Source organism: Falco punctatus (assembly GCF_963210335.1).
Source record: "Falco punctatus genome assembly, chromosome: 4".
In the NCBI taxonomy this organism is placed as follows: Eukaryota; Metazoa; Chordata; class Aves; order Falconiformes; family Falconidae; genus Falco; species Falco punctatus.
Window position 1 is genome coordinate 109,962,999 of NC_137583.1, and position 17,793 is coordinate 109,980,791.

At 37.1% G+C, this 17,793-nt stretch overlaps 1 protein-coding gene across 3 annotated transcripts in view; it reads left to right on the forward strand.

Moving 5' to 3' along the window:
- SKAP2 (src kinase associated phosphoprotein 2) overlaps window positions 1–17,651 on the forward strand; it is a 116,915-nt gene extending 99,264 nt beyond the window's left edge. For all 3 annotated transcript variants that reach the window (XM_080382685.1, XM_080382687.1, XM_080382686.1), the window contains 4 exons: window positions 744–812; window positions 7,360–7,472; window positions 16,988–17,089; window positions 17,494–17,651. In XM_080382685.1, the coding sequence (XP_080238811.1) occupies window positions 744–812; window positions 7,360–7,472; window positions 16,988–17,080 (275 nt within the window). In that variant the 3' untranslated portion in view covers window positions 17,081–17,089; window positions 17,494–17,651. The remainder of the gene's footprint in view (window positions 1–743; window positions 813–7,359; window positions 7,473–16,987; window positions 17,090–17,493) is intronic.
- The last annotated feature ends 142 nt before the right edge of the window (window positions 17,652–17,793 follow it).

A 17,793-nucleotide genomic window follows, 5' to 3' on the forward strand; every position in this document is an offset into this window, starting at 1 on the left:
CTATGTCCCTGTACTGAGTGGAGTGTGGATTTACTTAAGTGAGGGTGGGGCGAGAGGGGGTCCCCTGTCTGTGCTGGACAAGGACTATGGAGCACATCTTTCAAAACTGCCTGTGGGGATTTTGGAGTGTTCCAAGCCTGCTAGCCAGAAAACATGCAGCAGAGCTGATCGCTGCCAGGTTTTTTTCTTTTCTTGTCTCCTAAACTTGCACTAAGTTATTTGATGGAGTCTGGCTTGTTTAAAACCGTGGCTAGGAGCACTGACCGCATGGCAGCTGTAGTGGCCGTGTTCCCATCGTGCAGGTGTCCAGTTAGGGTCTCTGTATCACAGTGCTGTCGGTAAGATGTCCTCTGCCTTCTCTGCATACCTCTCTTAAGAACATCAGAATTCTAGCATGGCCTGGGGGTACTTTTTCAATCCTCAGTTTCCTTTATCCTGGCAAGAAATGTATGGAGCAGAATAGGACCCAGCAGAACTGCAGCTCTGTGTTACCGCATTCAGAGCAGATTGAAAAGGGAAACAGATGTTCACAATTGAGATTTTGAAAGAAAGCTCTTGGAGCATTTGGATGGGTGGGGGAAACCGCAGAAATAACAAGTTCCAACTTCTGTACAAATGCAAAATAGTAAACAGGGCATACAATTCTGGAAATGTAGAGTGTGGCTTTCAGACTAATGTGGGCTGTAATTCCTGTCAGCTGAGGTGTCCCTTCAGAGTTTCATTTGCAGTTATGTGTTTTGCAGAAGAACGTGTTCCTTCAAAGGCTGAAGTGCCAAGAAGACTGAGCCAGGAGAAAGTTACCACTGTTTCAGGTAATTAAAATCTTTCCTTTTTATTTTCTGTATGCACTATTTTTACCTTTATTTTCTTGTCTCTTCCCTTTGCTGTTTTAAAATAATGTTTTTATAGCTCGGCAAAGCTGTCTTTTTCACCTGGGTATTTGATGGCAGCAAAACTGCTTAGCACCACTTAGGATGCATGAAAACCACTTGAGAAGGATTTATAAAGTAAGCCAATTTATACAAGGTATTCCTTCCTGAATTACTTTGTAATGACTCAATTAGCTTTCATTTCTGCACAAAGGAGATTTAGTTGCATAAATTAGCTTATCATCATTGAGGAAGTGTCACTGCTAAAGGACAGTTTATAGATACAACATGCAGTTGCTGTCAAACCTATAAGAATGTAATATAGACATCTGTGTATACTTTGTGCTTGAGCAGAACAGACTTCTGCCATTCAGAGACTAACAGGGGACAACAAGTTGCCCAAGGGACCGACAATGTAGACGTCTCTGAAAAGGTCAACTTGACACAGGCTCTGACAATCGACCCAAAGCTCTGTCTTCTTTGATAAAAATCAGATAAACTTAAGACCACTAATTGATCTGCAGCCTGTTTAAATGTTGGCCATGCATATCTTCTTTGCATATGATTACCACAGAAAGCAAATGAATTGGGTAAGAAATGCCAGAGTCCAGTGACAGCAGCATAAAAATTGGAAAAGGACACAAATACCCAGAAAGGCAGTGAAGGATATTCTCTCAGCTTTAGCTTGGCAAACTGCCCTCGTGCTAATTATTTCTGGGACTGGAAATATAACTGCATATACCATGTAAAGTCACATGGCCAGACAACTTTTCTTGACAGAAGGGTATTTCCAGTTATGGTTAAAAACAAGATATATTTGTGCTTCAAGGGCACAGACCTTTAGATAAACTATGGGTGATTTGACACGGCAAGCAGAGAAGACTTGCTTCTTATCAGACCTTACACCTTTCTGAGATCTGCTGCATTGTAACTGTGACCTGCACTGACATGCAATCTGCCTCTCCTTCCACCACCGTACGTAATACACATAATTCTTTCAGAGCTGTCAAGGAAAGGGTGGGCAAGAAGAGTTCCTTTAGGAAGTAGCTCTGCAGTGCTCTTCCTGTTGCAGCATGTGGGGAGGAAACAGAGGCCTGATTTCCTGACCCATACAGGAAAGCAGGAACAGGTTGCTGTGAGGAGTTTTGGGTTGCTTTTCTTGGAAAGGAAACAAGAGCCAAGTCATTCAACGCTGTTAATATTGTGCTCTGCTAAAAACATGTGTAAAACAACATGACTCATTACAGCCTTAATATTTAGTACTCATTTAGACATTACTGTAATTATGAGTGTGTTGTCGTAATGGAGCGTGGGGTCAATCCAATTATAAAGTTGCCAACAGCGTATTTTTTTTTCAGTAATGTATCTTCTTGAAGATCTAAATAGTCATACTTTTGAAAACCCAAAACCTTAGCACCTTCATTTCTGAAAAGTTTTGACTGCTATGAGAGCAGCCTTATCAGTCTTACTAGTATTTGTGTAATGTCCTTGAAAGTACCTTAACAGTTCTCCCCAGATATCAGATTAATTTCAAGCAATAATTTTCTGATCTGATCTTATTGTGTTAACTCTTCAACACTGAATTAACGCTCTTTGACTTTTGGGGCTGAATTGACATGGGTATTTGTAATAATTGCATCATAAATACCTAACCTGACTCAAGAATATTTTGTGATTTTTCCACGCGAACAGTGCATACATTCTTAAATTTAATATATTGCCTAGCTTTACTAAACCTGAATTTCACAGAAAGTATTCTGGAAGTTGTCTGTAAGCTCAGCCTGATAAGTGCAAAAAACCTTTCTTTTTTCCTACTCTTTTCTTGCCTTAACTTAGCCCTGCTCCAGTTAATGTGCAGACTTGAGTTCTTTTTATTCCTTCAGTCTTGATGCTGACTGTTGCTGCTGGATAGCTTTAGATTATATGTTAGTGACCTAACTATTTAAAAACACCAAAACATTGAAGAGTTTCAGTTATATAGTATAACTTGCTGGGTCTTTTTTGCTACCACTATCTACCTATTATCATTTCCACAATCATTGTTTCAGCAAGTGTCATGTTCTGTGCTGTCTCAGTGTAAATTCCTTGATTTTAGAATAAGTAAGGAACAGCAGGAGAAGACAAGTGAGAGAGATTATCCTGGACAGATTGGGCTAGATTAGATGTTGAGTCCAAATAAATACACTGCAGTTATTTTGCCCTTATTTCATAATTTTTATGGCGTGTGGGACAAAGGGCAAGTAAGTAAGTAAGTAACAGGCATTCTCTGCAGTTTAAGACATCACCAGAACAAACAAATAACTGTTCTTCAACAGGTTATATCTCATCTGGGCATGGAGACCCAACATTGGAGGTCGAAATCACTTGTGTAAGACAGAATCATTCCGATAGCTTTAATATTGAACTTCATCTGTCTCCATGTATGGTAAATACTGAGCACATAATCACCAAAAGGGGACACGGTTCACCTCTTTCAAGTATTTTTAAGTAGTCCAGACTCGTAGTCTTCAAATCTGACACTATCAACTTTTATGGAATCTGATCAAGAGTCAAGGAATATAAATCAGAATGGCAAGCTGTTTAATATACTGGGCAGTGGATCACAGTGGTGAAAGGAAAACATACACACACGTTCCTTCATTCCACAAGCAATGCATGAACAGATGATATTAACTATGAGTTCTAAGTCACTGTCATAGTAGAGTTTGTTAACTTAGATGCCATCAATGTTAAAGTGGAAGATCAGTGGAGATCAGGCACAGTCACATTTATTCTAATGTTTTAAGTAGTACATTTCCATACTTGGGCTGTAATTCCGATGTTTGTTTTGGTCAATTCTTTCAGGATTGTGCTCAGAAATGGCAAGCGCCAAAATTGTGACAAGGTAGGGGGCAGGAATGGAACAGCCTGCAGTTAGATTGGCTTAGGCTGCAATTGGACAACACACTTAAATCCCCCTGAAATATGTACTCTTAATCTGTTTTGGCAGGTTTTGTTTTTTTTCTGTCTATTGAGGCTGTTACAATATTCTTATAATTTTTTTCCCTTGAGTAATCCATGGGCATTGATAAGTTTTAAACAATCTACAATATTTGAAGTGCATGCTTGAATGATATACTTGTCAGATTTTTAAATTTTATTTTTTTTTTTTTTACTTGAACTGTTCACCTTCCTTTCTTCAAGCATGTATTGTCAGGTGTGGGTATTTTTCAGTGAAATACACAGTCTAAGCCTACCATCAGGAAGGCTGGCAGCTGTTGCTGTTTGATCTGTCAGCCTCAGAAGTGTTTTTATCAGTATATTGGACAAAAATACCTGTTGTTCCTATTACTGTTACTGGAAAAAGAGAGATGGCAGAAGAAAACCATGAGGAATTCTTTATGGAAGAATTTTGGAAACTGTTGAACAGTTGTTCATCCAGATAGCTGTCCTGGAATGAAAGAAGTATTTCCTGGGGAAACAATCTATCCAAAATCCTGCTCAGCCATTTCTTGTGATTGGTAATATTAAAAGTAGTGGGTAGGTAAAAACAAACTGTTTTCTACCCTGTGCTACACATCTAAATTTTTTTTTTTATTGTGCCTCATTCACATGGCCGAAGTGACCATGCCTTCAAAATACAACAGACTTAAGTTTAGCAATTATGTCATCATAGTATTTTTAAGGCCCACAACATTTCACAGTGTGTAAGAATAGAGTGTAATTGTGGCAGAGTAATGCCAGCAAATCAGTACCTTTTGAATTTGAACTCTAATGGACATACAAGTTCTTGATACTAAACCTACCAGCTGTTTTCAGGTACTACATGTGTTTAAGAAGCTCCACCTGATTTCATTGTCACATAAATACCAAATTCCTTCTCCCATGTCTCCTGGTTTTGTTTTATTCGTTTTTTCAGAGGCAATCAAATGAAACTTGGCAGGGTCCTCTCCAGCTGAAAGAGAAGCTGAAATAAGAAAGAACAGGCTTGTGTTTTGCAGAGGTTTTTGCAGCTTTTTTTTTGTTGTTCTACCTCTGTTTGTGAAGCACCGTGAATCAGTTTAATGAAGAATTTTGACCTTTAGATGTATAGGTTCTGATTGGCTTTTATGTAAGTGTAGTTGCGCTTAAAGAATTCGGAGAAACTTGTGCTGATGGGTATGAGCGGGTATTTCAAAACTGAAATTAACACTTGTTGGAAGACCAGCATAGTTGTTCACAAATTAAACTGACATTTTCTCTGCCTATTTTTAATTTTTGTGCTCCTGGTGTACTGCTATATGCTTCTCCGAGAAATGGGGCTTTCTGATTTCCACAACTCTGTCTTATGTTGAATTTACAAATGAGGGGCACAGAGCCACGGTTAGTCTTTGGGCAACATCTTCACTGTTGCAATAAACTTACTTTAAAATTAATCTTTTTTAGTGTTGCTGTGTTATTAGTTGAATTGCTTTCCCACTTCAAGACTTAATTAAATGCTTATGATGAACATCTAGGGAGAGATGTGTCTCACCTGCTGTGGGATCTCTCCTGTTGCTGATGTTCCCCATGTAACTCCCATTAGTGTTAACAGAAGTTACTTCAGGCACAGAGGTAAGAACAGACCTCAAAATGATAAAAAACGGTGTGAAAAGTCATGATTCATTTCAGTGCAAATCTGAAGAAGTAACAGGTCTGATTAATGTATTTTAAACCAAATCAGTAAGACAACTGCTGAAAGATTGAAAGGTGGGACATAATATCGACATAACTTTTAGGTTTTTTTCACATGAGCTTACATTACCTTTTATGAGATGGGACAGGGAACTGTGATCAGTGCAGTATCAAAAGACTGAAAAGAGATTCTGATTTAATATTTATCACAAATTAATTTGGTGCTAATCTGTGTTACTGTTTATAACTGTCCAATGCTAAATTGGTAAATACTGAGCTGGCAAACAGGAAGGGCCAAAATCTGGAGATGCAACATTTCAAACGGATTCTGCTTTCCTCTTGAAATTATTCTATCTATGCATTTTACGGTAATCAAATCTCTTATTTATGAATGGTTTTGGTGTGAGGACAGAAAAAAAAATCTCTGCACTGGTAGTCAGAATGCCCCCTAGTGCTATATACCAAGTGGTAGCTACTAATCAGCAGTTTATGGAAAATTAAATGGCAGCTTTAAAATCAAGGTTGTGAATAGTTAGCCTTATGATGGTATTGCCATCAAGACACTACAGAACACAGGTTGAAATGGATAAATAGAAAACAAGCTCTTCTTGCTCATGCAGAGGGTATTAAAATGAAAGTCTCAGTATTTTTCAAAATAGGGAAAACCACAAGTTGAATACTGCTATATTTTTTTATAACGTGACACTTTCTATCACTTGATACTTGATATAAGTGAACCAATCATGATTAAATTGTAAACTATAAATAATAGCGTAGAGTACTAATGACATGCAAATGTAACTGGTATATGTTGGAATAACCAGCAAGCCTGCTGTTCAAGGATCATATAACAAAACTAAGATGACAGCCTTGATCCAGCCAGTTCAGTGATATTTATGTTATCAGAATTAGAAGATAGCTTTCCAGTGATGTAAATTATTAGTACATATACATTCTGTCTGGTTAGTGTATACATAATGTAACTGGTCATCTTACTGGTATTGCTTACATTCTTTTTGCATTAACTCATCACACTCCATTTTCATGGAATTAAAAACAGGAAATAGTTTGCAGTGTAACAGAAGCAGCCAGTGTATTTAACTGTGTGTAAGCGCTGTGTTTCAATAGATGTACTCTGTATTGTAAGTGAATGACAAAGCATTTATTACTGTGTTATTGCCGTATTACAGAGCAAAGAGTGCTAAATAATCAATCAGTTAATGGTCTGTATGGCAGCTTGAACACAGCACATCCATTGTGCTTATGCTGTTAGAAGGATGAGTTTATGACTGCAGTGTAGTTGCATGTTTAGCCAGAGCTTAATGTCCTAAACTGGAGCTGGCACAAATATTTTTAAAATGCAGCTTCAGCAACAGTTTCCAAGTTCTCCAGTATTTCAGAAGGAACAGTCAAGGATTATCTGAAATGTTCTCAGAGAAGTTATTTAGTTTTGTTGGAACAGCGGAGGGGGAGAGGGGGCGATCACAAAATACTTACTTTGGCTTCCTTTCACAGATTATTACTAATTATATTCTAGCAGTTTTATCAGCTTCAAGTTGAGATGCAAATATGGCTTGCTGAAAATATATTAGGAAAAAACGTAGCTGCTTTAAGTTGCAGCTGGAAAATGCTTTGAAAACCTGTAGCTACATGTCTCTTAAGTGATACAACTTGCCAGTGAAGGGCTTTCACATAAAACTTGTTTTCCACTTGCTTTTGTGGTATGAAGGAGCTGTTTCTAAAAAGAGAAGAAAGAAATGTGTGCTAATAAATAACTTCATCCTATCTGGAGATTTAAAGAGTAACTTTAGCCCCTCAATCTTTATCCTTTTGTAATTAGATGCTGTTTTCTTTGCAGATAGCAAAAATACCGATTATGCCAATTTCTATCAAGGTTTGTGGGACTGCACAGGAGATGTACCTGATGAGTTGACATTCAAACGTGGTGATGTTATCTACATTCTCAGCAAGGTATGGGATGCTACTGGAATTACATAGTTGTAAAGAAAGCCATGGCAGAAGGGCACATTCCCACAGTTCTAGGGGGGGAAATTTGTCACTCCCTTTCAGGTCCTTTGTTTGCAATCAGATATTCACTGCAATTAATTATTTTGTCAAATGAACTATAATCACATTTAAAACATAGCCATGTTAACAGGAATTAACTTAAAAGTGTGTTTATTTACTTGTTCGGTCTTGGCTACCATTTCATAACTGATTTAATGGGAAACAAAGTGCTTTCTGCTTGTAAATGTTAACCTTGTAGATTTTTAAATTATCTTGTATGTTATGTTTTTTGTTTCCTGATTTATATTTGTGACTTTCTGGGCATCTTGCTACAGAAGATGGTTTGTGTTTTTGAACAATACTTTGATCTTTATATATATATATTGTAATTGTTCTGACAGCTCAGATTCCAGATTTGTTTGCTCCAACAGATTTGGGCAATTTTTAATTTACTGCTTTCTTGTTTGCAAATCAAATGAGATATGTAATTTCTCTCATCTAAAGGGATGAGAAACAGTATAAGCTTGAAATTTTATTCTATTTTAATGTTAGCAATATTCTTATTTTTCCTTAACTCCCTGCATAAAAACAAAACCTCTCCTAAAATGTGTATCTAATGGTCCATTGAAGTCTACTTCTGAACAATTCATCAAAGGAAATTTATCTTTCTCCCATATATATGAAAAAAGCTGAGCTTTTCAAGTTCTCATTGAAAAAACCCATACCTTTTAACATATATGTGGAACATATATCTCAGATGTAATTGCCATTCAGTCTAATTAACGCCGAAGATATATACAAGTAGGTGTGTGAAAGCTAGAGGCATCTGTTTGTCTTAGTTTCAAACTCTTCAGTTTTGTCACAATTGCTTTAAATCTTCCATGATACCTTAACTGCAGTGTTTCCGGATAATAAATGTAACAGCTTCTGTTTTAAATAAATTTAAGATTTATGGATAGAAAGATAGTCCTATATAAAAATATAGAAGATATATTACTAATGGTAATGTGCCCATGTATGTCTTTTGAGGTATTTCATTGTCACTTAAACTAATAACTGAATTGCATTACTAAAGGCTGGATAACACTCTTGGATTGGGCAGACTTTCAAGCAGTTATACAGCCCTGAAGAATGGTACTAATTTAAACTAATCATCTCTTCCCCCTCTCCCTCCCCCCCGAAAAGCCCGTGAACAAACGGATTCCACTGCACAAGTTTAGCCTCTTCATGGGTTGTGCTCTTCTGGTATGGTGTGGAGACTATAAAATCTTAATCTTCAGCTTGTAGGTGAAAAAATCATTTGCTACTCCTTTCCCAGAAGAGTGAGAAATTTAATTTAAAAAAATGAAGCAGAATAGAAAAAACAGTAGCTTAAGCTGTCCTCTGTATATGAACTGTCCTGTGATCATGCTGTGATTAATCCGTAATTGGTCCTTGAAACAGGCTTGCTGCTGCTCCAGATATATAGAACCTCTCTCTTTGGGAATGATTTCTACTCCAAAATACAGCCCAGAAAATTCAGTCCTGTTTCGCTTAAAGATTGTTACAGCTTTTTCAGAAAAATGACTCTCGACCACTACTGTCAGCTCTGAATTTAGGGTCCTTGGAGGGGAAAGTGCCAGAGAATTATCCATCTTAACCCGGCACTTGATGCAGTTTCAAGGTCCATCATTTACAAGCTCTTTGTCTGGTAAATGAAAAATACAACCAAAGGACAAGTGAACCTAACCAACCTGAAGTGGGTCGAGACTTTTCTTCAGAAAATATTTCCTAATCCTATACATTAATACTTGGGTTTTGTGGCGGTCGGCAGGAATCCTTGGCAATTTTTTAATTTTTTCCCACCATCTAGTGGCTGCAGATGAGAGATGCAGGTAGTGACGGGGGGCGATGGCTCTGGATCCAAAATGGTGTCATAAATTCAGCTTCAGCTTGAACCTAGCTATGGCTTTATTGCCTTTCTATCATATGTCAGCCAGCTAGGAACATCACTCTTGAAAATCACATTTTGCTGATAAGAAAGTAAGCATGGGTATAGCAGTATTACAGTAAGAAGGGGGAAACATTAACAAAATACTGAGCGTATTTGTGCAACGTGTAATAGGTCTTTGTTTCACAAGGAAATATAAAGGGTATAGCTTGCTCTGATGAACGTGATAAGACAGATATTTGTCTCTCCCAGTAACAGGTATGCCAGCAATATATTTTAACCTTTTTACATACCTTTATGTATCTAAATTAGGGTAACGTGACTATTTTGTTTCCAAGAAATGAGATCATTAGTACCACAGAACTACTTATGAACCAGTTTAGCAAATTTAGGCATTGATATAATTTAAATAAAGCAAGAGGAACAATATGTACATGTAAGTTTCTAGGTGAATGCTTTTGAGAAGAATGAGCAAGGTTTCAGTTTGGCAACATTTACTTTCTAAAATAGCAAAGCATTATGCAAAGACAAATCCCCCATAATTTGCTTTAAACTGAGCATCAAAATTCAGTGTTAGTGCAACGAGCATGATTTTCATGTTTATACTCTGATAATACAAATACCTATGTTTGACTACTGCAATTACTGTAGAAAAGCATGCTTCCTTGTTTTAAAGGTGCATTCAAAAACTATTTCAGCTGTTATCTAAATATTTGCGTCAGTTGTGGCTTTTGTGTTGCAGCAGTTCTGTGGGCTCTTACAAAAAAATCCAAACCAAAACAAAACCCACCTCCAAAGCTTTTTTCTAGGTTTTCCTACTTTTCAGACTTTCCTTTAAAGGTTAAGTTTTTAATCTGAGCAGAATTAGCAGAACTGTTGCAATAGAACTTGTTAACTTTTGTTTATTTTAAAATCAGGTAACTTTTCAGACTAACTGATCAATGTATCTGTACAAATAAATCATACTATTATAATTCTACTTTATAATATTCTTGAATATTCAAGCATTTATATCTTACGCTGCAAATCAGGTGAACTTTCAGAAAACTATATACCCCTCTATGCAGTAGAGAAAAATTTGTAGCTCTACTGATAGAGGGACTCATCAGTAAGATTTCTTGGTTAATATTGAGCATTAGAAATGCAATACTTGGGCATCCTGTTTTCTAAAAGGATGATTGCTCTTAACTCCTGCTTATTTATGGGTTTGCCTTTGCTTTCAAGCCCGTATGATAAATGGGGAAACAAACCTTTCTAACAGTCCTTTTTGTAAGTCTTCTGTAGCTTTACGCAAGAAATCAATTTACAGAAATAAATACAGCTTCGGGTGGAGGTAGCCCTATTATTACTTTTTTAAAAAGTTTGAATTGCAGAGTTTATGCAAGTGCAGTACTTGCAGTATTGGTTTGCTTGCTTTAGGTGCACGTTTTGTTTTGGGGAAAAATGCCATATTTTTATCAGGAAACAGTAATGCAAATTAGATGTTAGCAGGCACCTGCTTAGCAGAATTACTGGTGGTTCTTAACCTCTAAGTTAATTCCCATCTCATATATTTGTTGGTTTAATGCAAATATAAATATAATATTTCAAAATCAGAAATTGTATCTCAAACTGGAATACACCTTCCCTGTTACTACTTCAGTACCTGCCAATGCTATGTAATGTGGCTGACCAGATCTGGTATTTATGATTGATGGAAATCTCATTTATCGCTTAACCCTTTGCTCTAGAATTTTCCATGAAAGTCGAATGTTAACTTGGTACACTTGGTACACTGAATAAAGATTACACACTGAATAAAGATTACACTTTATTCAGTGGTTGTACATTTCTAGTGTGGCAGATTTTTGTTCTTTCAATACAATAAATGTCTGTTAAAGTGCTCACACCTCAACCTGTTTTTTTTTTTTTTTTTGCTTAGTGAAAAGACAAACAAGGAAATCTCCATAGCTTAGATTACTGCTTATAAAATAAAATTAACAATGCAGCTGTTTTGTAATCACTGTGAGCATTTTGTACATTAGCTGTATAATCTTCATAAAATGTATTTATTCGGTAGTTTTCAAAAAGATCTGAAAGGCATACTAAAATCCTGAGTGGATTTTTTTGTCAGGCTGTTTTCTGACGGATCATACTGAGATCAGTATTTAACAGTAATTTCTCTTTCCATGACTGTACTGCCCGTGTCTATGTTAGCAAATAGGGAGTAGACTACCAATAGGAGTAGATTTGCAGAGTGAAACACATCTAGTGCTGAGGCTCCAGTGTCCACACAGTGTGTTTTCAAAGGTGTTTGATGTCCAAAGAGGTCTAGCCTGCTTTTGTGGAATGAGAACACATTAGTGGTTGGAGCACATTGAAGTGCATCTTCTGTTTTCATTTCATCTGAAAGAAATGTGGTGTGTGTGCTCTGAGACTGACAGCTCTGCAAAGTGAGCCAGCGGAGGGACAGTGGGAGCACTGGGAGATTCACTTCAGTGGAATGTTTCTGACCAAAAATAAAATGCAGTACTAAGTTGTACATTTTCTTCTTCTGGCTTGTTTACCTTACAGAAAAAAAAAAAAAAACCCAAACAAACATGTCCAAACATAAGGTAAGAGCAAAGGCCTTTAAATGGAAGGTTAGTTAAGATAAACTAATGTAAAATAACTCCAGCTCTGTTGGTTTGCATGTTGATAATATGTAAGCATTTACCTACATGATTAGAAAAAATTTTGTGTGTCATCTAATGGAAAATAAAATGCCCTTCTGTCATTCCAGGGTTTTTTCAGGGGCCAGTTTTGGTTCGGAATTCAGTCTGCTTACCCTGATTTATACTGGGACTCTTTAGTTGGTGTCTTTTTTGTCTCATGTGATTGCAGGAAATAAAACCTAATAACGCAACTATACAGTAAATCTGAGGGTTATATGCTTAAAGATGACCATTTTATTGCTGTCTTATAACAACTCTACTACCTGTGAAGAGGTCTCATTCAGTTATCTAAAACATTTATCATTTTCCACTTTTTAGAGAAAATGCTGTTCTGTGCCAGAAATGCTCCCTGGTTGATAGTGTATCATTCAGCAATTACACCAAAGGAAGTTCTAAAACTTTTTAGCTAGTCTGAATCTTCTGGATGTTTTAAAGGTGTTTTAAAATATTATCTTGCCAAAATTGCCCCACAGGATATTCTTTAAAAAAAAGAAAAATTTCTCCCTGCTTCCCACACATCTTTAGCTTGATAGGAAAGGCTACTTAATTTAAACCCAAACAAAGTTATAGATAATGTTTTGCTTTTCAGTTTTAAAGTTTGCAGATATTCAGTCCTTCAGTTAATACTTCTTAGAGTGCCACTGGAAGGGGGCAGGAGAATAATCTTTAATTCACACACTTCAGGTTTTTTTGTTTTAAAAATCACAACCCCATTGTTTTCTTCAAGGCATTGAAAGATAATGATTTTCAGTAAGTCTTTTTTGAAAACAAACAAATAAAAAACCCCGCCCTGCAAACACAAAACCCATACCATATGCATTGAATAATAGGGACTAACTGCGCAAGGACCAGATGCTCTCAACTTTTGCTGAAGTCAGTAGAAGTTAATACGGTGCAAAGCATCTGGAGAGCCTCATTTATGCAGAGGATCTGTTCTAAAGGTAGAAACTGCTTTGGAAAGAGTCTTGAGTATAAAAATTTTCTCTTCTTGCACATCAAAATTCTTTTCTAGATAGTACAAAAATCTTGAATTTACGAGATATCTGTAAAAAGCAGGCAGTGTGTTTTCCCCAAGTGCAAAAACTTTCACGACCAGTGCCTTGTGGAGTCATAGGGACGTACACATTAGTCCGGTGAAACTGGTAGGATGGGGACAAGGAGAAACATCTGCTCACAGTGTGTTCAGTTAGGAGCATTTAAGGAGCCTGTAAACCCTGGTGGGGTTTTCTTTCCCCCGCTATCACAGCACGCTGTAGAGAGAGTGTTTCAGTGTGTTAAATGTGAAGTCATAACCTGTTCCTTGCTGCCCTGTGAAATCACTTCACTTTGGTTAATAAATTTCTGCCGGGGAAAAAAAAAAAGAATCCACTCTCCGGCAGAGGGTGGATGTGTAGAAGTAGCTTAGAAAGCGTTTGGTCATCTGTTAAGGTGGTTGTTTTGCATTATTTGGCATAACATATTCCGCTGCCCTGGTGCTTGTCATCCAGGGGTTGTGGTGCCCTTCCCCCCCCCAGCTCCTGCCTAATATTGCCTGGTAAGGACGATGTGCTCCCACTCGTGCGGCAGAGCTGCGGCCACATGCTTGTGCGTTCTCCTCATCGCAGGGCGGCTGGATCTGGCCCTGCCCCCCTCTCCTATCCCTCTGTTTGCCTCGGAGCAATTCATTTTGCAGTTATTGAATTTCTTTGGAGAGTTATTTTCATACAGCGAGCATCACGGCACCTCTGGATCTCGATAGCGTTTCTACATAAGGAGAAAGGAGCTTTGTGTTAGTAATTACCTAACATTGTCAGGAGCTGACTGCAGGCCTCTTTCTAGTGATAACAGAATAACCACATAATGTAGCTTTATAGCACATGATTAATAGAAAATAATTACACATCCTACAAAGGGATGCAATATTTCTTATAAATTGACTACAATGGTTTCCTGTAGATTAAAGGACTCTTCATTATTTTATCAGTCCTTCTGAAGTACAGTCGCTTGCCTGTGTTAGCAGTGATGTTAAGAGCTGAATGGGGTGAGGGATACCAGATGGTAAACCCAGTGGTACCTAAGATCTGAAGCTGATGCTTGCGAAAGCACCGTGCTTCCGAACTCTTAGAAATTCATATGAAACTCCTAACTGTAGTCATATCCTTCTGCATATTAATCATTATTTCCTACAAACGTGAGTTTTAGACTTTTATTCTACACCTCTTAAACAGCAGTAATAGACACGGACTCATAACAGCAGTGTATTAGTTAAATTATTTTGCTGTGAAGGAGTTTATAATTGAAAATGTTGACAGAAACAATACATCAATTTGGATTTTATATGTGAGTTCAAGAAAGGACGGCGGGGGGACTGCTTTATCTGCCCGACTAGTAAGCACTCTTGTGGTACTAAGGACAGAAAGGAGTGGTTAGGAGCTTAAAGAGAAATGTCTTTAACCAGTTTAAAAGGGAGTGTTATCGAATTATTCTAAAACCCGAGATTAAAGTTTTATGTTCTTGGTAGCCAGGTATCTGCGTTATATTTTTGTTCAGACTTCTGTGGACTGCAGATAGTTTAACTGGGATTCATACTGCACTTGAGACCCATGCAAAGAATAATAACTTACGTAAAATAAAATGCAGTATTGTCTGTATGATATAATGGTTGCAGTGAATCCTTAAATTAGTTTACTAGTCTGTTACATCAACATTCATTTCATCTTCTCACTTAGCTTCATGCCAGTGGTGTATTAGTAAGTAGCAAACCCCAGAAAGTTTGTAAACAGCAGCGTGCTTTTAATTCTGTTTTGAGGTATCTGAATTGTTTCTTTAAAAACATTTGTTTCTAAGTTCATGTAGTGTTGCTAAGTGGAACATTTTCAATGGATAATGTAGTCCACAGGCTTTTTCTATGCCATTTGTCATATGCAATTTAATGACCGCTTAACTAAGCCACTTCCCTCATTTCATGTATTGTTTGTTTTTTTGGCTGATCTCTAGCAAAACTTGCTTAATCACTCTTGCCAGTCACTTCACAAGTTCCATGTAACAGCTTCAAATCTTCTGTTGCTTTCTCTTGGAGAGATTTATTGCTGAGATTCCAGTAGTATACGTGAGTACTGCCCCTTTCAGCAATTTCCCACTTCAGTCTAGAAATCCAGTTTGTATATTTAACCATGGTATTGTGTGATAACACACAGATTTTTAAACAGGCTGGTCTGGAACATTATAAACCTCAGTGTCACGGTATTATTTAGCCTTTAAGGGTTTGGGGTGTAACGTGTACCCCCATGGGAAAGGTTATGAGTGGTTCTTAACTTCTGGGGAGAGCAGTTTGCGCTGAAGATCAGGTTCAGATGCCTCTAGACTTTCAGAGCAGAGCCATCTCTGGCAGACTGCTCTGTAGTGGAAGGCGGAAAAAGGTGGAATTATTGTCGCAGCTTTCTTGTGCATGTGTTCACATCGTAAATGAAGGTTTTCCTGCTGCTTTTTATGTGCGTTTTCTTTAAATCACACTTACTGCTGTATTTTATGGATAGGATAGAATCTTTTAAATCACTAATTCACTGTGAGGAGAAGGAGGAATACATTTAAGCCTGGTGTTCAGCCTTCCACAATAAGAAAATGCAAAAGTGTATGTGTGCCTGCATGCACGTGTGTTTAAAAAAAAAAAAAAAAAAGAGAGCCTGGGCCCACATCAAAGCGGGCCATCAGCAGGGCTTGTTGTAGTTAAGCGCAGGGAGGGCTGAGTACTGAAGTACCTCATAGGACCCCAGAGAACTGTTGACCAGGCCAGATATGCCAGTAGCAAATCATTATAGCTCGGGCTCTAATGAATCTCCATTAACCCTTAAGATCCACCTGACTATTTATAACTGAAAAACTTTATCTACAGTCAAAATAATAGCTTCGTCTCAGTAGGACCATTAATTCAAAATCCTACAGCCTTTTGCTGTTCTCATCAGAAGAGCAGAGTAGCAGGAAGCAGATGTTGCTTATCAGAGATATCTGTGTATTTTGTATTTTCCATGTTTGTTCCAAAGTAATTTCTACCTTACTAATAATTCAGTTTTGAATGGGGTCTCTGTTTTAATAATGCTTCATTTGTAACTCTCTCTATGTGTGTGTGCAATTTCAGCTGTTAGAATTTATTGAACTGCTGTTAGGATTGATCTTAAAATATTTATCTCATAGGAAAAAAATTAAATTTGGATCTCACAGTACTCTTACTTGCTATTGCTTTTGGAAGATATTATTTCTTTAAACTATTATAATTCATTTTGTTTCATATTTATCTCACTAAGCCTAAACAAATTTCAAACAAAAGTACATTAGTCATCTGTCAGACATATGAGATCTGCTGTAGAATTTTCTGCAAGCCTAAAGCAATAGTAGACTTTGTCCGTAGAAAGACATTATGTATTATATATATATGGTGTTCCCTTCACATTTGGGCGAAGTAGTTTTTAAAATAAGTTGATTGTAAGTTTCTTAGAGTTTAGCCTTGTGATACTGAAAGAATCCCAGTTGATTCTTATATGTCAACATTGTGCTATTAGATTTTAGTTACAAAGATAGAAAGTTCTTATATTTGTGATGAATAGAAGGCGGAGAGGTCAGCTGTTTTTAGTGGGTGTTATAGAGAAGTGTGTCTGTAATTAAGAAATTTTCTTGAGTATGCCTGGCCTTTTTAAATTTTAACTTCTGTCTTTGCCTAACTCTGCATGTGAATGCCTCCAACAAACAGATATAATGTTTTAATTTTCAATTGAAATGATTATAACTGTATATAAGAGAAAGCATCCACAAGGAGTTGCATACAAAACTCTGTTGCATTTATATTGGACTAAAGGTTAATATTGCATATTGTTTTCAATTAGGAGTACAATAGATTTGGCTGGTGGGTAGGAGAAATGAAGGGAACCATTGGCTTGGTGCCTAAAGCCTACATAATGGAGATGTATGATATTTGAGAGGCCTGGGTAAGTACATTTTAATCCAATCTTCTGTAATGGCTTATATGTTCCCTTGTTCTGTGTTTCATAAGTATTTCTTTCCTGGAACCTTTGTAGAAGTCCTGTTAACATAAAGATTATGGCAAAATATATTGAAGGTTCAATTAAAGCACTTTTTCTGGGATTCTGTATGAAATATTAAACCACAGTGTACAAAAGATGATGTATTTTATAACTATGTTCCTTGTCCAGATTTTTTTTTTTAAATAAAATTGGTGTGCTTTCTGCTTGGTTTTGTTACTTTAGCAATATGTGTGTATCTGTCTGTGCAGAAAACTGTGGAAGGGGATAGATATTTGGACTGGGTTTGATATGCATGTTTGAGGTTTTTTGGTTAATGATGAACTTTCAACTTCCTTCTCCCTAATCAGGAGAAATCTGCACTGGAAATCAAGAGTGGTGTGCAGCTGCAGTTTACAGACCCAGCCTGTGAAAGAAGATTCTGCCATACACATTTTGTGGTTTCAGTGAATGTAGTCAGATCGTTGCCTTGTGTATATTTAACATTAAAAACTGTAGTTGATCATAATTCTGCGGAAATGTTTTTCTTAGCTACCTTTTGTAGAATTGTAATGCTAGGAAGTGAAATAGATGGTAATTAACATATGGGCCACAAGCAGCCAAATAGTGCCTGTTGCTCTTTTCTTAAGCATATATGGCAGCACGCTGCA